The 22,735-nt window shown below is 49.9% G+C and overlaps 1 protein-coding gene and 1 long non-coding RNA gene across 6 annotated transcripts in view; one reads left to right on the top strand and one right to left on the bottom strand.

Annotated features, from left to right (window-relative positions):
* Nucleotides 1–22,735, bottom strand: part of LOC130356620 (uncharacterized) — a 227,812-nt gene that overhangs the window by 93,254 nt on the left and 111,823 nt on the right. The gene's annotated exons all lie outside the window — the stretch shown is intronic.
* On the top strand, nucleotides 1,730–7,321 carry LOC130356619 (uncharacterized). 2 transcript variants are annotated; one of them, XM_056558385.1, is made up of 4 exons: nucleotides 1,730–2,389; nucleotides 4,709–4,840; nucleotides 5,679–5,839; nucleotides 7,058–7,321. In XM_056558385.1, exons 1-4 carry the CDS (start codon nucleotides 1,765–1,767, stop codon nucleotides 7,067–7,069), a joined length of 930 nt encoding a protein of 309 aa, XP_056414360.1. In that variant the 5' UTR covers nucleotides 1,730–1,764; the 3' UTR covers nucleotides 7,070–7,321. The 2 variants fall into 2 exon arrangements, with proteins under 2 accessions (XP_056414360.1, XP_056414359.1); XM_056558384.1 differs by lacking the exons at nucleotides 5,679–5,839; nucleotides 7,058–7,321 and having other exon boundaries at nucleotides 4,709–5,664.

Here is a 22,735-nt window from a genome sequence, read left to right as displayed (position 1 = left end):
AGAAGCTGTGTATGTGTATGATGGCCATGTGTGTATAAAGGGGCAGTGAGTGTATATAGAGGCAGTGTATATATTTATGATGGCAGTGTGTGTCTATATAGTGGCAGTGTATATGCATATAGAAGCTGTGTATGTGTGTATGATGGACATGTGTGTATAAAGGGGCAGTGTGTGTATATAGAGGCAGTGTATATATTTATGATGGATGTGTGTGTATATACAGTGGCAGTGTATGTGTATATAGAGGCAGTGTATATATTTATAATTGATGTGACTGTATATACAGTGGCAGTGTATATAGTGGCTGTATATGTGTGTATGATGGCAGTGTGTGTCTATATAGTGGCAGTGTATATGCATATAGAAGCTGTGTATGTGTTTATAATGGCCATGTGTGTATAAAGGGGCAGTGTGTGTATATAGAGGCAGTGTATATATTTATGATGGATGTGTGTATATACAGTAGCAGTGTATGTGTATATAGAGGCAGTGTATATATTTATGATGGATGTGTGTAGAGCTGGGCGGTATGACCAAATATGTGTATCACGGTATTTTTGTAACGTATGGCGGTTCCACGATATATAATGGTATTTCTTTCACCCCCACCCCACCACAAATCATGTGACCCCAGCAAGCACTCTTTTGCTCCCCCCCCCCCCCAAGTCATGTTACCTGCCAGTGCTGTTCTGCTCCCCCCCAATTAATTAATCAGCCCAGCGGGGTACTACTCACATATGTCACCCGCAAGCACTGCCCTCCTCCGCTTTGTTGGGGGCCGCCGGCGATGGAACTCTATACTGCACGCCAGTGGTCTCTAATAGCCAACGGCTGTCTGGGCATGCTGGGAGTTGTAGTTTTGCAACAGCTGGAGGTCCGCAGGTTTGAGACAACTGCTATACGCTGTATCCCTATGCCCAGGCTGCAAAAGATAAGCCAGCTTCTGTTCGACGCCGCGCCATTTAGGAGGCGGCGTCTCGGACTGGCAAGGAGGGGGTTAAATAAAAGTTAGAAGAGAAGAATAAAATGAGGAGCTGGAGAAATAGGGGGGGGGGGGGGTAACCTAGAAGGGCAGGAGGACAGGGATAGGCTAAGTTAACAGGAAGGGGAGGAGGAGTAATAGGGGATAAAATGTGTTGTGAGGCTTCCGGCTTCCTCTTTGTGGAGTCCCCGGCAAGTGAGAAGCTTCTGTGCAGCAGGTAGCTATTATGGCCGACGACCTCTGTGAGAGAATCCGGGAGAGGGCGTTGCATGGGGAGGGTTTCCTGGCACGGCTGCTTGCCGGGCTGGGGAACCCTTCCCTTACACCTCCCCCGAGTCAAGTGTCTGCGCCGTCGGAGGTGTCGGGATCGGGGCGCCCGTCGCGCGGATCCCGTCCTCCGGCTAGGCTTAGTCCTAGTCCCCCTATGTCCAGACGGCGTGGCCACGCTGGACGGAGCGATAGTGCAAAGCATGGAGGGGGGCGTGGTTCTCGGGCTGCTCGCCGCGCCGGCTCCGCCCCCTCCCTTGTGCGCGCCTCTCTCTCTTCCCATGTTACCAGCAGTTAGGCAGCAGCTTCACGTGGCCCAGGTACATTGCTCTGCAGCGGCTGCTGCTTCTGGCTCTAGTGCCCAGCTGTTAGGGTCTGCTCCTACTACTCCCGTCCCTTGCCCCTTGCTTAGAGATTCCCCACCCCCTACTTCTATCTACAGCCCCCTTCTGGATTCCTCTGCACCCACTGTTTCTGCCCCCAGTCCCCTACCAGTACGTTTGCCCCCTAGGGATATGGGCAACACCCAGCAGGCGTCTTCATCCTCCTCAGTGTACGAGGGTGAGGCACTGGCAGGGGTCCTTCAGGGGCCCGCTGCAATTGTTACTCCGTCCCCTGATCCTTCTCCTGTGCCTTTAGATGCTGCTGGGGGACTTGGGGCTCCTGTGGTTCCCGCTGCTAGTGTTGCTTTATCTCCCCCCCAGCTTCCCATTATGGATCAGCAAGCGGTTATACTTCCCCATACCGTGCAGCCGGAAGTTGCTGGCCCATCTGGAGGGTGCAGGCGATCTTCATCTGGGTCCGCCAGGGGCTCTGCCCGTGAAAACCGTGGAGAGGCTAGCGGTTCCGGGAGGCGCCGCCGAGGTCGCAAGGGCCACGAATCCAGATATCACAGTCATCGATGTCGGTCCAGGTCCTCCCGCTGGAGGTCCCCTTCCTCCTCAGAATATTCATCCGATAGCTCTATGAGTCCAGATAGGAGGTCACACCGACGTGGGTCTCGGCGGGGGATTTCAAGATCCTCCCGTCGTTCGACCTGCGGTGCTACACGCTCACACGATGTCCCCATTGCTGTTACGCCATTGGATCCAACGGGGCCGGCGGCCCCGCATGTGATTCCGGTTCCTGCCCCGGCAGTTGGTAAGTGTGATTTATCTGGGGTTTGGGGTGAGGGAGGGGTCCAGGGTTTTATTCCGGCCCTTAAGGCCTTGTTGCATCGGTTTGAGTCCCCAGGTTCTGTTCCGCCATCGGCTGCTACCCAACGGAAGGCGTCCCCGGTGCGGGCGGGCCTGCACAAGGAAGCAATTTTCTGCGGACTCAGTCATCTGGGGGCCCATATTGATGATACTGTACGGGAAAAAATTTGGGCCAATCAGTATATAGACATATGGTCGTTGGTATCAGTTGATCAGCATACAGTGGATAGGGAGCGTAGACCGGTTACTCAGGATAGGTTCGTGGATAGGAAACCTCGTGTAGCGAAGACGATGGGAAATTGGCTCCAGGCCTTCGCTGTTCTGGGTTGTGTGATGGGGCATCGGCATCCCGAGCGTTGCTCAGAACATTTTATGTACATGGATGCTATATTCAATGCTCATAAGTCATACGGCGGTAACGCATGGTGGCGATATGACGAGGAGTTTCGTCGCCGCCTTGCGTTGCAACCGGATTTGGGTTGGGGGGTAAAAGCGACAGATGTCTGGTTGCGACTTATGATGTCACAGAGAGTTCCTCCCTTTCAATCTGGGGTCACTGGGGGGCAGCAGGCTGCCTCAGGTTCAGTGGCCGTCCGCCGCCCAGGAGCCTGCTGGTTGTTCAATGAGGGGCACTGTAAGTTCTATGGCCTCTGTAAATTTAAACATGAGTGTTCCACCTGTGGCGGATCTCATGCAGCAGTGCGTTGCACCAAGCAGGTTAAGCAACCCAGCAGGCCCCAGGGTCAGGCTGAATGCAAAGAGTCCGGTGTCGGTGGAAGGGATGCTGCCGTGGTTAAATAGGTACCCGGATAGGGCGGCTGCAGAGCAAATTATGGAGGGTTTTTCTATTGGTTTTTTCATACCGTTTGTTCCCTCCCGATCCCCTCAGCTGGCAAAAAACTTGAAATCCGCCAGGGAACTCCCACAGGTTCTCCGGGAAAAGGTTCAAAAAGAGGTACATTTTGGTCATATGATGGGTCCGTTTTTGGCCCCCCCATATGAGAACCTGAGGGTGTCCCCTTTAGGTGTGGTCCCGAAGAAGGAAGTGGGTAGTTATCGTTTAATTCATCACTTGTCTTATCCAAAGGGCACGTCGGTGAACGATGGCATATCTAAGGAGGATGCTTCAGTCTCCTACGTCTCCTTTGATCGAGCGGTCCATTTGGTAGGCAGGGCCGGACGGGGCGCATTTTTGGCCAAGTCGGACATTGAGTCAGCTTTTCGGCTCTTGCCGGTGCATCCGGAATGCTATCACCTTCTGGGTTGTATGGTAGATGGTTTTTATTATTTTGATGCCTGCCTTCCTATGGGTTGCTCGATTTCTTGTCATTATTTTGAGATGTTCAGTACCTTCTTGGAATGGGCTGTTCGCTTTGAGGCGGGTTCAGACTCGATTATACATTACCTGGATGATTTTTTGTTCGTTGCTCCAGGTGATTCTTCTCGTTGTCAATTTTTGTTAGACTGTTTTAGTACCCTTATGAGTAGATTCGGTGTTCCCTTGTCCAAGGAGAAGACGGAGGGTCCTGTCACGAGGTTGTCCTTTCTGGGCATCGAAATTGACACCGTGGACATGGTCTTTCGCTTGCCGGTGGACAAGTTGAACAGGCTTCGGGATCAGCTGATGGGTTTTTGTGCAGCCAACAAGGTTACTCTTTTCCAATTGCAATCCCTTTTGGGTTTATTAGTTTTTGCTTGTAGAATTATGCCTATGGGGTGGGTTTTTTCCAGAAGGCTTTCTCTTGCCACCAAGGGCGCTCGCAGACCGGAGCACAGGATCAGGGTTACTGGGCCTCTAAAAGCTGATTGTGGGGTATGGATTGATTTCCTTGCCCGGTACAATGGTCGCACCTGTTGGCAACAGCCTGTGATTTCTAACTTTGATTTAGCCCTTTTTACTGACGCGGCTGGCTCGGTGGGTTTTGGGGCTTTCCTGGACGGGGAGTGGTGTGCTGAACGTTGGCCTGTTCTTTGGGTGGATAACGGTTTCTGTCGCAACTTAACGCTTCTCGAACTTTTTCCCATATTAGTAGCCCTGGAGTTGTGGGGGGATCGTTTTGAGAACCGGAAGGTTTGTTTTTGGACGGATAACCTCAATGTTGTGCATTGTATTAATCATCTATCTTCTTCTTCTTTTCCTGTTCTATCTCTGCTTCGGCGTTTAGTTCTCCGCTGTCTAGAGCTTAATGTGCTTTTCAGGGCTCGCCATGTGCCTGGTATTGAGAACTCAGTTGCTGATGCATTGTCTCGTTTTAATTTCCAGGAATTCCGAGAGTTGTGTCCGGATGCGGCATTGGAGGGCCGGCAATGCCCCTCTTTCCTTTGGGAGGTGGTGAGCAGAGATTGATGCCATTGGTGTCCTCGTCAGTTACCCCGGCTACTTGGTCTGGACATGGTAAGGCGTGGGGTGAATGGCTGGAACTGGTGGGTGGCCGGGATGTGGCGGGTGATGATGAATGGCGTTTTACTGTCACCGTGGATTATCTGTTACGCATGCGAGAGTTGGGCAGGTCAGCAATAGTAGCTAGACGGAGGCTTTCGGGCCTTAGTTTTCACTTTAAATTAAGGGGTTGGGTTGATGTTACTAAGCGTTTTTCTATTTTGCAAGCGCTCAAAGGTTGGGATAGGACGCCCAGGGTTTCAGATGCTAGACGGCCAGTTTCCTTTTCCTTATTGTTGTCCTTAATGGCTGCCTTGCAAGGGGTTTGTCGTTCTCCTTATGAGTCCCTCTTATTTCAGGTGGCTTTTTCTTTGGCCTTCTTTGGGGCTCTTAGGGTGGGGGAGTTGGTCCCTAGTTCCGCAGGTGGGGTGGGGGGTTTGTTGCAAGACGATGTAATGTTGACGGAATCCTCGGTTCAGGTCAAGGTGAGAAAGTCGAAGACGGATATGTTAGGCAGGGGGAATGGTTGACCCTTAGTGTAGTGTCGGGCAGTGCCTGCCCGGTGCGTTTAGTGGGTTCATACGTGTTAGTGCGCCCGTCAGGGCGTAATTTCCTTTTGCATGAGTCAGGTTCCCCGCTTTCAGTTTGGGGCAGTTTTTAAGAGATGTCTGGTGGCTCTGGGTTTCCCAGAGGGAGAATATGGTACGCATTCTTTCAGGATTGGGGCAGCCACTGAGGCTGCACGGGCGGGTCTGCCTGCGGCTGAGATCAGGAGAATAGGCCGGTGGAAATCAGATTGTTACGCCTCTTATGTTCGCCCGGAACTGTTGCTTTAATTTGTTTTTCGTTTCAGGTTCTCGTTCTCCTGTTGTGGTTTTTCTGGGTCATTCTTTTATCTTTCGGGCTGGACAGAGAGCTGCTTGCAGGCCAGGTGGACAGTCCCTTGGTTTTCCCAATGATGTTCAATGGAGAGGAATCGGTGGACTCAAGTGGCTTCGGGTGCTGGTGGAGGCGGTGGGTATTGCTCGTGTTGTCAATTCCCCTGTGGTGCTTGTGATTCATGCGGGGGGCAATGACCTTTGTTCCATGAGAATGGCTGAACTCATTACTTTGATGAAAGCGGATGTTGAGAGGATTCGGGAATTTTTCAGGGAGATGGTGGTAGTCTGGTCAGAAATGGTTCCCAGGGTGACGTGGCAAGGGGCCAGGGAGGCTCAGGCTATTGAAAAAGCTCGTCGTACAGTTAATTCCCGTATGGCGAGGTATGTGAGGTCCAAAGGGGGTGTGGTAGTGAGACACAGGCAATTGGAAGGTGATAATCGCCGGTTAATGATTGCGGATGGTGTTCATCTGAATGACATAGGCACTGATATTTTTCTGTCGGGGCTACAGAATGGGGTGGAGCAGGCGTTATTTCTCCTCGGTGGGGGTCGGAGTGCGGCTTAGTTCCTTGCCGAACTCCTCCGTGGCGGAGGAGAAATTTGGAGGAGATTTTCCTGGAGAGTAGAGTGTGATGCCCGTCGAAGAGGGCGGCCGGCTGACCGCTTACCTTTGAGAGTGTTCAATCAGAAGTTCGGATATAAATGGTTTATTTTAATGGTTATTAAATAAACGCTGTGGCCAACCCCCAGTTGTCCAGCAAAAGTTAGAAGTGGTCAGTGTTTTTATTATATCCAGCGAACAGTTAGAAACATAAATAAACTGAAGGTCACCTATTGTCAGTCTGTTCGACGCCGCGCCATTTAGGAGGCGGCGTCTCGGACTGGCAAGGAGGGGGTTAAATAAAAGTTAGAAGAGAAGAACAAAATGAGGAGCTGGAGAAATAGGGGGGGTGTAACCTAGAAGGGCAGGAGGACAGGGATAGGCTAAGTTAACAGGAAGGGGAGGAGGAGTAATAGGGGATAAAATGTGTTGTGAGGCTTCCGGCTTCCTCTTTGTGGAGTCCCCGGCAAGTGAGAAGATGTCCCGCCCACCCACCCCTTATACGTTCTGTTTTGGTATATAAAAAAAAAAAAAAAAAAATTAAAAAAAATTGGGTGATAATAAAAAAAAAAAAAAGGGAAATATTATCTTACTTTGTGTCGGTGTTTTATCCCTTGGTAAAAGGTGGGTCCCGTGGGACTTTTAGGACTATTCGGCTGGATGGTGCCTGTTAGGTCTTTTTGACCTTGGGATCTGGTGATGTGGAGCGAGTTGTGTTTTGGTTCCCGTTTTAATGTTATTCTCTTTTAGGCTAAGTCATAGCGTGGCGGAGGAGAAATTTGGAGGAGATTTTCCTGGAGAGTAGAGTGTGATGCCCGTCGAAGAGGGCGGCCGGCTGACCGCTTACCTCTGAGAGTGTTCAATCAGAAGTTCGGATATAAATGGTTTATTTTAATGGTTATTAAATAAACTCTGTGGCCGACCCCCAGTTGTCCAGCAAAAGTTAGAAGTGGTCAGTGTTTTTATTATATCCAGCGAACAGTTAGAAACATAAATAAACTGAAGGTCACCTATTGTCAGTCTTACATGACAGTGGGCTCAGCTTATCACTGGCCAGGGCGGGACATCGCTCCAGCCGGTGATAGGCTGACGGCTGTCTGACGTTCCATTCCCCAGCGTAAAGCAGACGTAGGTAAGTTAAAGTTTATTTTCTTTATCTTTTGCAGCCCGGGCATAGGGATACAGCATACAGCAGTGGTCTCAAACCTGCGGTGCTCCAGCTGTTGCAAAACTACAACTCCCAGCATGCCTGGACAGCCGTTGGCTGTCCGGGCATGCTGGGAGTTGTAGTTTTGCCACATCTGGAGGTCCGCAGGTTGGAGACCACTGGCGTACAGTGAGTTCCAGCGCCGGCAGCCCCCAACGAAGAGGAGGAGGGCAGTTCTTGCGGGATACATATGAGTAGTACCCCGCTGGGCTGATAATGGGGGGGGGGGAGCAGAACAGCGCTGGCGGGTAACATGATTTTGTTGGGGGGAACAGAACAGCGCTCGCAGGTCACATGATTTGGTGGGGGGAGCAGAACAGCGCTGGCGGGACACATGATTTGGTGGGGGGAGTAGAACAGTGCTGGCGGGTCACGTATGATTAGTTCCCCGATGTGGGGACAGCACTGCGCTGGGCTGATTATTCATTCCCAAGGGGGAGGGGCCATACCGGTATTGCGGTATGGGGGAAAATTCATATCGTGCAGCCCAAAAATTTTGGTATTCTGTATGAACCGGTATACCGCCCAGCCCTAGATGTATGTGTATATAGAGTGGCAGTGTATGTGTATACAGAGGCAGTGTATATATTTATGATGGCTGTATGTGTATATACAGTGGCAGTGTATGTGTATATAGTGGCTGTATATGTGTGTATGATGGCAGTGAGTGTCTATATAGTGGCAGTGTATATGCATATAGAAGCTGTGTATGATGGTCATGTGTGTATAAAGGGGCAGTGTATGTGTATATAGAGGCAGTGTATATAGTTATGATGGATGTGTGTGTATATACAGTGGCAGTGTATGTGTATACAGAGGCAGTGTATATATTTATGATGGCTGTATGTGTATGTACAGTGGCAGTGTATGTGTATGTAGGTTACCTGCCCGTTTAGGGATAGGTGGCCCTGACTGCACGGGACGGTAGGGGTTAACATAGAGCCCAGGATAGTTCCCCCTCCCCCCTGCTTTCCCGGGTTAGTAGGAGGGGAATTAAGGCACGCCCAGGATATATTTAGGTCCACCCCACCCCCTGGTTAGTCCTTTTGTACTCACCAGCGCTCCTGAGAAGACAGCTTGCTCCGGAGATGGCTGACGAGGCTGTATGGAATGCTATCCGGGAGCGGGTGTTGGCTGATCCAGGCGCCTTATCTCAGCTACTGGCTGGGCTAGGGCTTCCTGCTGCTGCGGTTAGTAGTGGATCTCGGCCGGTAGGTCCTGCTGTACGGGGGCGACGGACCGCCCGTGCATCGCGCCCTCCGGCGCGTCTGAGCCCCAGTCCCCCTAGGTCTTCTGCTAGTAGGAGGGGGCGCTTTGCTGCCCGCATGGCCTCCTCAGCTGTAGTTTCGGCCCCTGGTGCGGCAGTGGCCGCGGCTCGGGTTGTAGCTCCGCCCCTTCCGGGTCAGGTGTCACAGGAAGCTGTGGGGGTCTCTTCGGCTGCTTCGCGCGCTTCCCTGCAGGTCCCGGCAGTTCCAGGTAATTCAGGGCAGCCTGCTGTAGTTTCCCGGCCGGTATTAACCCCTGCATTGCCAGCCGTTATGGGTGCTGGTGCCCCTGCTCCCTCTCATGCCTCTTCCTCTGCTGAGGAAATTCCCGATACCCCAATTGCCACGGCCCGTGTTCCCATTAGACCCCAGGGTGTTCCTGTGCTGCCTGGGGATCCTCAGCAGCCACCTGTCCTGGGGTGTAGTAGCATTGATCCTCCTTATGAGGATGCTTGTGATAATTTGGGGCCCCAATCTGATGATCTGCCACCTTTAGATGCCTCAGCTAGTTCCCCTTTGCTTTTTATTGATAATATGCGGCAAGTCAGTCAGCCACCGCGTGACCGAGTACTTAGTAGGTCAGAGGGCCGTTCCCGTCCAAGACGGTCGCGGTCGTCCTCACGGGGATCTGGCCGCTCCGGTTGGAGCAGATCTGTTGGGTCCTGTAGACGTCACCGCAGGTGTTCCCGCCGGGAGTCTAGGAGTAGGGTGCGCTCCCGTAGGTCCTGCTCGTCCCGGTGGCGGTCTCCTTCATCATCTGGTCGCAGCTCGTATCGCTCAGGGAGTCGGGAGCGTCGCTCTCGCAGGCGCGAGGGGCGGAGACATCATTCAAGGTCCCCGAGGCGGGCTTCCCGCGGTGGCAGTCGGCCCCGTGCGGTGTCTGATCCGGCTCCTGTGCCGGTTGCTGATCCAGCTCCTGTTCCTGCAACGGATCCGGTCCCACCTCCTGTTGTTACTGCGCCGACCGGTGAGTTTGATTTTGCGGGTGCATGGGGACAGGGGGAGGGTCAGGCTGCTTTGTTGTCTACGCTTAAATCTGTTTTGTCTAGTCTTGTTAACAGCAAGCCGACGGAACGTGTGGTTCCGGCGGCGGCCCGTAAGGCCTCCCCGGTTAGGGTTGGGGTATATAAAGATTCTGTTTTTTGTGGTGTTAGTCCTTTAGGTGTTTATGTTGATGATGCTGTAAAGGAGAAAATTTGGTCTAACCAGTATGTTGATTTGTGGTCGCTAGTGTCTGCGGACCAACATACGATTGACAAGGAACGTAGGCCCCAGTCGGAAAAAACTTTTCCTACTAGGCCGAAGGTGGCGAAGACCATGGGCAATTGGTTACAAGCGTTTGCAGTTTTGGGGTGTATTATGGGTGAAAAGCATCCGGAGCGGTGCTCCGAGCTTTTTATTTATATGGACTCGGTGTATAGTGCTTATAAGGCTCATGGGGGCTCTGCGTGGTGGCGGTATGACGAGGAATTTCGACGCCGCTTGTCTTTGCAGCCGGATGTTGGTTGGGGTGTTAAGGCGACCGATGTATGGTTGCGTTTGATGATGGCGCAGAAGGCGCAGCCCTTTCAGCAGGGAGCCGCTGGTCAATCCGGGGCCACCGGGCCGGCGGCCGTGCGTCGACCCGGGGCTTGCTGGTTATTTAACGAGGGACATTGTCGTTTCCTCAGCTTGTGTAAATACAAGCATGAGTGTTCTGCCTGCGGGGGGTCCCACGCCGCAGTCAGGTGTCAGCGGGCTGCTAAGCAGACCGGCCGGGCGCCCTCTGCTGCTGCAGGGAAGGACCCCGGTGAACGTGGACATGATGTGCCCGTGGTTAGGCCAGTACCCCAATAAGGAGGACGCTTTGGTTTTATTAGAGGGTTTTCGTTATGGTTTCTTTATTCCTTTTATTTTGGGTCAGGTTTCTTCCTCCTACCCTGACAACTTGAAATCGGCCAGGGAGTACCCTGAGGTGCTGCGGGAAAAAATTGATAAGGAGGTTTCTTTGGGTCGTTTTGAAGGACCTTTTAGGTCCCCCCCTTTTTATAATTTGCGGGTTTCCCCCCTTGGGGTTGTCCCGAAGAAAGAGGTCGGGAAGTTTCGCCTGATTCACCACCTTTCGTATCCGAAAGGTTCCTCAGTGAATGATGGCATTTCTAGAGAGGATGCAACGGTTTCTTATGTTTCGTTTGACCGGGCTGTGGCCCTGGTGAGGGGTTTTGGGGCGGGGGCGTTGATGGCGAAGTCTGACATTGAATCGGCTTTTCGCCTGTTGCCAGTGCATCCGGAATGCTATCACTTACTGGGTTGCCGGGTGGATGGGGCCTTTTATTATGATGTTTGCCTGCCTATGGGTTGTGCTATTTCTTGTCGGTATTTTGAAATGTTTGGATCATTTTTGGAGTGGGTTGTTCGCTTTGAGACGGGCCGCCGTTCGGTTATTCACTATTTGGATGATTTCTTGTTTGTTGGCCCGGCTGGGTCTCCCAGGTGTGGTTTTTTGTTGGATTCTTTTCGTTTTTTCATGCTGAAGTTTGGGGTGCCCTTGTCCGCTGAGAAGACAGAGGGCCCTTCAACGGTTATTTCGTTTTTGGGTATAGAAATTGATTCTGTGGCCATGGTTTTTAGACTACCGACGGAGAAATTGGAGAGTTTGCTCTTGTTGGTTGAAAGTTTTTGTGGTGTACGGAAGGTGACGCTGCGACAATTGCAGGTTTTGCTGGGACACTTGGTTTTTGCTTGCCGTGTTATGCCCATGGGGCGTGTTTTTTCTAGGCGCTTGTCATTGGCCACCAAGGGCGTTTCCTGCCCTTCTCATCATATTCGCATTTCAAAGCAAATGCGTGCGGATGTTTTGATGTGGAGAGAATTTTTGAGAAGGTACAATGGTCACACGTGTTGGTTGGGGGATGAGTTGTCCAATGCTGAGCTTCAATTGTTTACGGATGCGGCTGGCTCCGTGGGTTTTGGTGCCTTTTTTCAAGGGGAATGGTGTGCGGAGTTGTGGCCGCCTGATTGGCAGACTAATGGTTGGTGCAGGAACCTCACCCTGCTTGAATTGTTTCCTATTATAGTTGCTGTGGAGTTGTGGGGTGTACGATTTAGCAATAAGCGGGTTTGTTTTTGGACAGATAATCTGAGTGTGGTTCATTGCATAAATGGTTTGTCTTCTTCCTCCCTTCCGGTTTTGTCTTTGATTCGGCATTTAGTTCTTCGGTGTTTGGAGTTGAACGTTTGGTTTAAAGCTCGCCACGTAGCTGGGATTGATAACGTGATTGCTGATTCCCTTTCTCGTTTTCAGTTTCAGGATTTTCGGAGGATGTGTCCGGATGCTGCGTTGGAAGGGCTCCCTTGCCCCCCATTGGTCTGGGCCCTGCCGAGCAACGTCTGATCCCACTGGTGGAATCGTCGCTGGCGGCATCTACATGGGCGGGACATGGTAAGGCGTGGGCTGAGTGGTGTGCGTTGCTGGCTGGGCGGGAGGTGGCTACCTCTGTTGACAACCGCGTAGCGGTTACGGTGGATTATGTGTTGTGGTTGCGTGATTTACAGGTGTCCGCAATTGTAGCGCGGCAACGGCTAGCTGGGATAAGTTTTTATTTTAAGTTGTTGGGATGGGAAGATGTTACGAAACGGTTTTTATTTCAGCAGGCCTTGAAGGGTTGGCAGCGCACTCATGTGCGGCGTGAAACTCGCAGGCCTGTTTCGTTTTTGTTATTGGCTTCTCTTTTGCCGGCTACCCGCAGTTGTTGTTCTTCGATCTATGAGTCCGAGTTGTATTCGGCCGCTTTTTGTGTTATGTTTTTTGCCGCGCTGCGCATCGGAGAGTTGGTTCCGGCTTCAAAAGCCGGGGACGGTGGTTTATTACAGGATGACGTGTTGTGTTCCAATGGGGTTTTGCAACTGCGGATTCGACGCTCGAAAACTGATCAGGTGGGTCAGGGAGCTTGGGTGCGGGTTATCGCAGTGGACGGTCCGGTTTGTCCAGTGCGGGCGGTGTCGTCGTTTTTGGCTGTTCGGGTTCCTGGCCGCCAATTTTTCACGCATGCTGATGGTTTTCCTTTGACGCGTTTTCAATTTCAGGCAGTGTTCAAGGGTTGTTTGCGGTTTTTGGGTGCTCCGGCTGCTGAGTTTGGTACGCACTCTTTTCGGATAGGCGCTGCTACGGAGGCGTCCAGGGCAGGTTTATCAGTGGATGCGATACAGCGTATTGGCCGTTGGCGCTCTGGTTGTTATGCGCGATATGTACGTCCTGAGTTGTTGTTATAACTTGTTTTCTCCTTTTTTAGATGTGCAGAGGACGATGGTTTATTTCCTGGGCCATTCTTATTTCCACCGGGCCGCGCAGAGAGCTGATTGCCGGCCGGGTGGGAGATCGTTGGAATGCGGCAATGTTGAGCCTCACTGGAGGGGGATCCCAGGTATGCGTTGGACACGGGTCCTTACTGAAGTGGTGGACATTGCTAGAACCGTCCGTTCTGGTGTAATTTTGGTGGTACACGCGGGCGGGAATGATCTCTGTTATTCCCGGGTTCCCGATTTGATTACTTTAATGAAAGCAGATGTTGAACGTTTTTCTGGCTTTTTTCCCGATTTAGTTTTAGTATGGTCCGAGATAGTGCCTAGAGTATCCTGGCAGGGTGCTCGCAATGCCGAGGCCATCGAGCGTTCACGGCGTTTGGTGAATTCTCGTATGGCCCGGTTTGTGCGACAAAAGGGTGGAGTGGTGGTCCGTCATCGGGAGCTTGAAGGTGATAACAGACGGTTTATGATCTCTGATGGGGTTCACTTGAATGATATAGGCTTGGACATCTTCTTGTCGGGCTTACAAGATGGTTTGGAGCAGGCCTTGTTTTTGCTTGGTGGGGGTCGGAGCACCGTGTAGGAGTACACGGGCTCCTCGGTGGCCTGAGGAGAGGAGAATTGAGAAGTGATGGCCCTAGGCACTTTTGCCCGCCGGGAGTCCGGCGGCTGGCAATACCGCTTCGGCTGAAGTAGGTAGGTTGCTGCAGTGCAGCAGTTATAGAGTTAATATTCTGTTATTTAATAAATTGAGCTGTGACCACCACCCAGCCCAGTAAAAGAATAATGTTGTCTGTCATTATTGGGAGAGGTGGGGGGAGGGCATATGATGTGGTAGGCGTAAGTGTGCCGGGCAGTCTGTAGGTTACCTGCCCGTTTAGGGATAGGTGGCCCTGACTGCACGGGACGGTAGGGGTTAACATAGAGCCCAGGATAGTTCCCCCTCCCCCCTGCTTTCCCGGGTTAGTAGGAGGGGAATTAAGGCACGCCCAGGATATATTTAGGTCCACCCCACCCCCTGGTTAGTCCTTTTGTACTCACCAGCGCTCCTGAGAAGACAGCTTCCCTCCCTCCCTCCCTGTTTTTTACGTTTGTTGGTGTCACTTTGTATTCTTCTCGGCTGTGCATTTTGTTGTGAGGTGCATGGTCTTTGTTACCCCTTTTAAAAAAATAAAAAATAAAAAATAAAAATTTACAAAGAAAGATGGTTATTTATAAAAAAAAAAAAAAAAAAAAATAAAAATAAAAAAAATATAAAGAAAAATTTTATATTTATATATATATAGTACTTTATGGGCACTTTTTACTTTTGCACTTTGTTATTTGGACAGTTGTTTGCTGTCTATTGTTCCTGACTGTAATTTTCTTTATATGCAAGTCACAGCTGGCCTGAGGAGAGGAGAATTGAGAAGTGATGGCCCTAGGCACTTTTGCCCGCCGGGAGTCCGGCGGCTGGCAATACCGCTTCGGCTGAAGTAGGTAGGTTGCTGCAGTGCAGCAGTTATAGAGTTAATATTCTGTTATTTAATAAATTGAGCTGTGACCACCACCCAGCCCAGTAAAAGAATAATGTTGTCTGTCATTATTGGGAGAGGTGGGGGGAGGGCATATGATGTGGTAGGCGTAAGTGTGCCGGGCAGTCTATAGTGGTTGTATATGTGTGTATGATGGCAGTGTGTGTCTATATAGTGGCAGTGTATATGCATATAGAAGCTGTGTATGATGGTCATGTGTGTATAAAGGGGCAGTGTATGTGTATATAGAGGCAGTGTATATAGTTATGATGGATGTGTGTGTATATACAGTGGCAGTGTATGTGTATATAGTGGTTGTATATGTGTGTATGATGGCAGTGTGTGTCTATATAGTGGCAGTGTATATGCATATAGAAGCTGTGTATGATGGCCATGTGTTTATATAGAGGCAGTGTTAGTATATAGAGGCAGTGTATATATTTATGATGGATGTGTGTGTGTATATACAGTGGCAGTGTATGTGTATATAGTGGCTGTATATGTGTGTATGATGGCAGTGAGTGTCTATATAGTGGCAGTGTATATGCATATAGAAGCTGTGTATGATGGCCATGTGTGTATAAAGGGGCAGTATGTGTATATAGAAGCTGTGTATGTGTGTATGATGGCCATGTGTGTATAAATGGGCAGTGGGGGACATGTATCAATGTTGGTGTAGGTAAACGTCTTTTTTAGATAATTTTTGTTGGTCTAAATTTGGTGCAATTGCACCAAATTTACCATACTTGTGGCGCATGATAAATTTTGTGCAAAGTTCGAAATTTACACACAGTTCTATTTGTACACCTGATCTACACCTCACAGGAAAAGTGGACGTAGGGATTTTGCTCTATTGCTTTGAGGCCAGGATTCCATTGATGTTTTTTGTCCAACAGCAAAAACGCCAGAAAAACTGTCCCAGCTTTTTCCTGCGTTTTGTCAGTTTTTCTTGCATTTTTTTCTAGCGTTTTTGCTGGTGTTTGGAAACAAAAAAAAAGTACAAAACTTTTTGTTGTTTTTTTTTCTTCGAAATTTAGATGCGTGAATGCGGAGGACTATATCAGATTTGGTGGACTGCGACGATGAACAGCGTTTTGTTTTTAAAATGTCAATAAAAGAGTTAACGTGGGCTGTGGGGGAGTTTTTTTAAATAAATATATTTTTTCAATGTGTTGTGTTTTTTTATAATTGAATTTTCATGCTTAGTAGTGGAAGGCATCTTGTAGACAGAATCAATTACCGTATTTTTTGGGGTATACCACGCACCGGCCTATAACATGCACCCTCATTTTACCAAGGATATTTGGGTAAAAAAAGTTTTTTACCCAAATATCCATGGTAAAATGAGGGTGCGTGTGTGTGCGTTTATACCCCGATACCCCCAGGAAAGGCAGGGGGAGAGAGGCTGTCGCTGCCCGCTTCTCTCCCCCTGCCTTTCCTGGGGGCTAGAGCCCTGCTGCCGGCCCTTCTCTCCCCCTGGCTATCGGCGCCGCTGCCCGTTCTGTCCCCCTGACTATCAGTGCCGGCGCCCCATTGCCGGCGCCGATAGCCAGGGGGAGAGGAGCGGCGCCGCCAGCCAGGGGGAGAGAAGGGGCAACGGCACCCATTGCCGGCGCCGCTGCCCCGTTGCCTCCCCCCATCCCCGGTGGCATAATTACCTGTTGCCGGGGTCGGGTCCGCGCGACTGCAGGCCTCCGACGTGCGTCCCCTGCGTCGTTGCATGCGCTGTCAGTGCGCCGTGCATAGCAACGACGCAGGGGACGCACGCCGGAGGCCTGCAGCAGCGCGAACTCGGCAACAGGTAATAATGCCACCGGGGATGGGGGGAGGCAACGGGGCAGCGGCGCCGGCAATGGGTGCCGCTGCCCCTTATCTCCTCCTGGCTGTTGGTGCCGCTTCTCTCCCCCTGGCTATCTGCCCCGGCAGTGGGGCGCCGGCACCGATAGTCAGGGGGACAGAACGGGCAGCGGCGCCGATAGCCAGGGGGAGAGAAGGGCCGGCAGCAGGGCTCTAGACCCCAGGAAAGGCAGGGGGAGAGAAGCGGGCAGCGACGGCCTCTCTCCCCCTGCCTTTCCTGGGGGTGTATCGGCGTATAACACGCACATAGACTTTAGGCTAAAAATTTTAGCCTAAAAAGTGCGTGTTATACGCCGATAAATACGTTACTAGGCCAGGGCTTAGCGTTAGCCCCCAAAACAGCTAGCGCTAACCCCCAATTATTACCCCGGTATCCAACGCCAAAGGGGTTCGGTAGAGAGTCGGTACCTGCAGGCCCGGAGCGTCAAAAATGGCGCTCCTGGGCCTAGGCGGTAACAGGCTGGCGTTATTTAGGCTGGGTAGGGCCAGTAACAATGGTACTCGCCCACCCTGGTAACATCAGGCTGCTTCGTTGGTATCTGGCTGATACTGAAAAATGAGGGAACCACAAGTTTTTTTAATTTGTTTATAAAAAATAAAAAAAACTCATAGGGTTCCCCTTATTTTCGGTATCAGCCAGATACCAACCAAGCAGCAACAGCCTGACGTTACCAGGGTGGGCGAGGACCATTGTTACTGGCTCTCCCCAGCCTAAATAATGCAGGCCTGTTACCGCCTAGGCCCAGGAGCGCCATTTTTGATGCGCTGCGCCTGTTGGTACTGGCTCTTCCCGGCACCCCTGTGGCGGTGGGTACCGGGGTAATAATTGGGGGTTAGCGCTAGCTGATTTTGGGGCTAACGCTAAGCCCCGGCTTAGTAATGAATTCCGTCTATAAGATGGCTTCCAGTACTAACCCTGAAAATTCAATAAAAAAAAAAAACAATGACACATTGAAAAAAAAAATTATTTAAAAAAAATACACTCCCCCAGCCCTCATTAACCATTTTATTGAAATAAAAAAAAAATGCTGGTCATTGTTGCAGTCCACCGAATCTGACGTAGTCCTCCGCATTCACGCATCTGAAATGAGAAGAAAAGAAAAACAAGAAATATGGTTTAGTACATTTTTTGTGCTCTCCCCTGGGAAAAGCGCATATAATGCAGCGTGTTCCTAAACAGGGAGCCTCCAATTGTTGCTAAACTAAAACGCTCATCATGGGGGCTGTATTTAAGCAACAGCTGGAGGCACACTGGTTGCAAAACACTGAGCGTTTGTTACTTAACTCAGTGTTTCCCAACCCGTGCGCCTCCAGCTGTTGCAAAACTACAACTCCCAGCATGTACGGTTTGTCAGTGCATGCTGGAAGTTATAGTTTTGCAACTGCTGGAGGCACACAGGTAGGGAAACACTGAGTTAAGAAACAGACAATTTTACCCAACCAGTGTGCCTCCATTTGTTGCAAAACTACAACTCCCAGCATGCCCAGGCAGCCGAAGGGCATGCAGAGCATTGTAGTTTTGCAACAACTGGAGGAGAACAGTTTGGAGACCACTGTGTAGTGGTGTCCAAACTATAGCCCTCAAGATGTTGCAAAACTACAACTCTCAGCATGCCCAGGCATGCTGGGAATTGTAGTTCGGCAACATCTGAAGGGCCAGATGTTACAGAACTACAACTTCCAGCATGCTTGGACTGTCTGGGCATGCTGGGAGTTTTGGTTTTGCAACATCTGGAAGAGCACAGATTGGAGACCACTGCACAGTGGTCTCCAAACTGCTGCCCTCCAGATGAAGCAAAACTACAACTCCCAGCATGCCCAGACAGCCAAAGGCTGTCTGGCCATGCTGGGAGTTGTAGTTTCACTGCTGCCTCTGATGCCGCCGCCGCCTTCTCCACTTACCCACCGCCGCAGCCGCCAACTCGTGTGCCTCCAACTGTTGAGCAGACAAATGAATAATTTATTCTTACAGCATAAGAAATCAAAGAAAATAATAAATATAAAGCAAGACGCGTTTCGGGAGTCACAGCTCCCTTTTTCAATTGCAGGTGGTTGCTGTATACAGCAACCACCTGCAATTGAAAAAGGGAGCTGTGACTCTTGAAACGCGTCTTGCTTTATATTTATTATTCTCTTTGATTTCTTATGCTGTAAGAATAAATTATTCATTTATTTTTCACCAATACCCATGACTTCGGGTTATATCCTTGGGAGCGCCATTGCAGCTTTTTTCTCCTATACCTCTGCATTACTCTACGGACTCTCCCCTGGGCTCCGTCCTCACGCTGCTGGCCTGCATACCAAGCTACCATCACCGGCAAGGAATACGCTACCCCCACCTGGGTACCCACCCAGCAGAGCTGGGGAAATAAACTTTACCCCCAGTCAGCTCATTCACTGTGATTGGTCCACCCGTGCGATGCCGCGCAGGCGTTTTTAAACGGCGGAATGCACGAAGGACCTGTGCAATCTGCCGTCAATGGCATTATGCAATGCGGATCGCAGCAGATCTACAGAATGATCTGCTGCGATCCGCATTTAAATTAAAAAGCTGGTGGTACATGCGGCTACATCGCGCTGCCACCTGCTCCTATATACAGTTTTCATAATTCCCGCCGGGAGACGGGAGCTCTGATTGGTGGATAGCTATTGACCAATCAGAGCTCTCCTCTCCTGGCGGCGGGGATTATGAATTATGACAGTGTATATAGAAGCCGGTGGCAGCGTGATATAGCTGCATGTACCGCCGACTTTTACAGTTAATAAATGCGGATTGCAGCGGGTCTCTGCAGAATGACCCGGTGCGATCTGCACCTCAACCCCTTGACTACAACTCCCATCATGGGCAGAGTCTGTCCATGATGGGAGTAGTTGTTCTAAAAGTCCCGCAGCTGGGGAATGCGCAAGTGCAATCCCTCAGCAGCAACGCAATACTACAGACTGTCCCATGATGGGAGTAGTAGTCCAAGGGCAGAGGGGCAGATCGCAGCAGATCATTTTCCAGCGACCTGCTGCGATCCGCATTTATTAACTATACAAGCCAGCGGTACATGCGGCTACACTGCGCTGCACGCCGACTCCTATATACAGTTCTAATAATTCATAATCCCCGCCGGGAGACGGGAGCTCTGATTGGTTAATAGCTTTTCACCAATCAGAGCTCCCCTCTCCCGGCGGTGGGGATTATGAATTATGACAGTGTATACAGGAGTCGGCAGCAGCGCAGTGGAGCCGCATGTACCGCCGGATTATTAAGTTAATAAATGCGGATCGCTGTGGGTCTCTAGAGAATGACCTGCTGCGATCTGCACCTCAGCCCCAGGACTACATCTCCCATCATGGAGTCTGTCCATGATGGGAGTAGTAGTTATAACAGTCCCAATAGAGTCCCGCAGCCGGGAGATGTGCAGGAGCTGTCCTTCAGTAGTACAACTACTACCATCACGGGGCAGATTCTGTCCCATGATGGGAGTAGTTGTAGTATTGCAGTGCAAAAAAAAAGTGCAATTGCGCAAAATATGTAGACATGAAAAGTAGTCTAAAGGCAATAATACATGTCCCCCAGTGTGTGTATATAGAAGCTGTGTATGTGTATGATGGCCATGTGTGTATAAAGTGGCAGTGTATATATTTATGATGGCTGTGTGTGTATATACAGTGGCAGTGTATGTGTATACAGAGGCAGTGTATATATTTATGATGGCTGTATGTGTATATACAGTGGCAGTGTATGTGTATATAGTGGTTGTATATGTGTGTATGATCGCAGTGTGTGTCTATATAGTGGCAGTGTATATGCATATAGAAGCTGTGTGTGTGTGTGATGGCCATGTGTGTATAAAGGGGCAGTGTGTGTATACAGAGGCAGTGTATATATTTATGATGGCTGTATGTGTATATACAGTGGCAGTGTATGTGTATATAGTGGTTGTATATGTGTGTATGATCGCAGTGTGTGTCTATATAGTGGCAGTGTATATGCATATAGAAGCTGTGTTTGTGTGTGTGATGGCCATGTGTGTATAAAGGGGCAGTGTGTGTATATAGAGGCAGTGTATATATTTATGATGGATGTGTGTGTGTATATACAGTGGCAGTGTGTGTCTATATAGTGGCAGTGTATATAGAAGCTGTGTATGATGGCCATGTGTGTATAATAGTAAATTTCAGTAGTTAATTAGTTTTCCCTTAGTCTGACAGCAGCAAAATGATGGGTGTGTATCTCCCCCCCTGTGAGCTGCAGGACCCAGGAATTTTTTATGAAAAAAACTAATTAGAGAAACGCCCCCTGGGGCATAAAACCCCCCTACAATGGGCCCCCTTTGAGTTTAATATATAGTACAGAAAAACAACAGATTATAATCAGGGAGGGAGCTTTGTGCTGCTGTCAGACTAAGGGAAAACAAATGAACTACTTAAATTTACTATTCCCTATCGTCTGACCAGCAGCACAATGATGGGGATTTACATAGTACCCGAAAGAAGGGTGGGATCAAATATTAACAGAATTAATAATAGACCTTGTAAAGAAAAAATCAACAGAAGATGAACAGTCCATCTTGTAATGTTTAAAGAAGGTAGAGTGCTCCAAGAGGCACTCTGACAAATATGTTCCAAGGGAACTGAGCCTCGCTCAGCCCTAGGAGGTAGCTAAGGCCCTGGTAGAGTGAGCTGTGAACTTTGGAGGTTCTAAATCAGCAACACAATAAGCATCCTTGATGCATTCACATATCCAACGGGCCAACGTGGGCTTAGAGGCTTTTTTCCCCTTATTTGGACCCTGAAAAACCACAAATAGGTTTTCTTCCTTCCTGAAAGTGGCAGTTCTTTCTATATACACCTGAAGAGCCCTGACCAAGTCCAAATTTTTAAGATGGTCTTCTTCCCCAGCGGAAGAATCAGGAATATATTTTGGTAAGGAAATCAACTGATTTATGTTAGAAAAAGAAGAAACTTTAGGAGAAAAATCAGGTAAGTACCTTAAAAGGACTCTGTCCAGTAGAAATATAGTGTAGGGCTCAGCTGAGGAGAAAGCTTGAAGTTCTCCAAGTCTCTTGGCAGTGGTAATTGCAAGAAGGAAGCTGACTTTCATGGAGAGGAACTTGATGTTCACATCCTGTAAAGGCTTGAAAGGAGAAAAACGTATATGTTTAAGGACTAGACCCAAGTCCCAGGTAGCAACAGGCCTAACAATTCTTGGGCGCAGTCTAGAGGCTGCCTTAATAAAGCTTTCAACCTCTGAAATGTGAAAGAGCTTTTTCCCCAAAAAAGCTGACATAGCGGTTATTTGAACCTTCAGGGTGTTGGGTTGACAGGCCCCTGTCGAATCCATCTTGAAGAAATTCAAGCATTTGCGGTATTGAAGGAGAAGAAGAGTCGAGCTGCCAAGCAGTGCACCAACCGGAAAAAACTCTTTAGTCTGGCATATGTTTTATTGGTCGCCACACTCCTTGAGTGGGACAGCGTGTCCAATATATGGTCCGAAAAACCCTTGGCTTTTAATATGGACCTATCAACCTCCAAGCCGTCAGATTGAGAGATGTTAAGTTGTGGCAGAGTTGGTTGCCCTGGGCTACCAGATTGTGCCTCAGAGGGAGTCCCCAGAATGTTCCCTGACTCAGCATCATGAGGAGGGAGAACCAGGATCTTTTTGGCCAGAATGGAATTATTTCTATTACTGAGGCCTGAAATGTACGCCAGTCTGAAGTTCCATGGGATCGACATCGCATCCACTGCCCAAGGGTGATCCTCCATGTAAAGGGAGCAGAAGCGAGGAAGCTTCCTGTTGTATTTGGTCGCCATCAAGTCGATGTCCGGAAGACCCCAGAGTTGGCAAATCTGCTGAAACATTAGTGGACATAGGGACCATTCCCCCGGAACTGTGCTCAGACGGCTCAGGCGATCCGCCAAAGTATTCTGGACTCCTCTGATATAGACTGCGGATAACCTTGTTACCCTTCTTTCCGCCCAATTGAAGATTTTCCCCACTTCCTGGAGAAGTGTGCGGGATTTGGTACCTCCCTACTTGTTGATGTAGAACACCAAGGCCATATTGACCGATTGAATCCGAACCGCAGCTCCGGAAAGGTGATGTTCGAATTTCCTGAGGGCATAGAATATGGCTCTCAGCTTCTTTGTGTTGGAGGCTAGGTCCATCTCCTCTGGGCTCCATGTTCCTGAGACCGTGACATCCATCATGTGGGCTCCCCACCCTGTGCCCGAGGCATCTGTGGTAACAATTGTCCAAACTGGATCTTCTAGAGACAGACAGTCTTTCAGGTCGGCCCACCAAAGGAGGGAC

Source organism: Hyla sarda, chromosome 2 (genome assembly GCF_029499605.1).
Source record: "Hyla sarda isolate aHylSar1 chromosome 2, aHylSar1.hap1, whole genome shotgun sequence".
NCBI lineage: Eukaryota > Metazoa > Chordata > Amphibia > Anura > Hylidae > Hyla > Hyla sarda.
The sequence above is the reverse complement of the archived record's forward strand: the minus strand, read 5'-3'. Positions and strand labels throughout refer to the sequence as shown.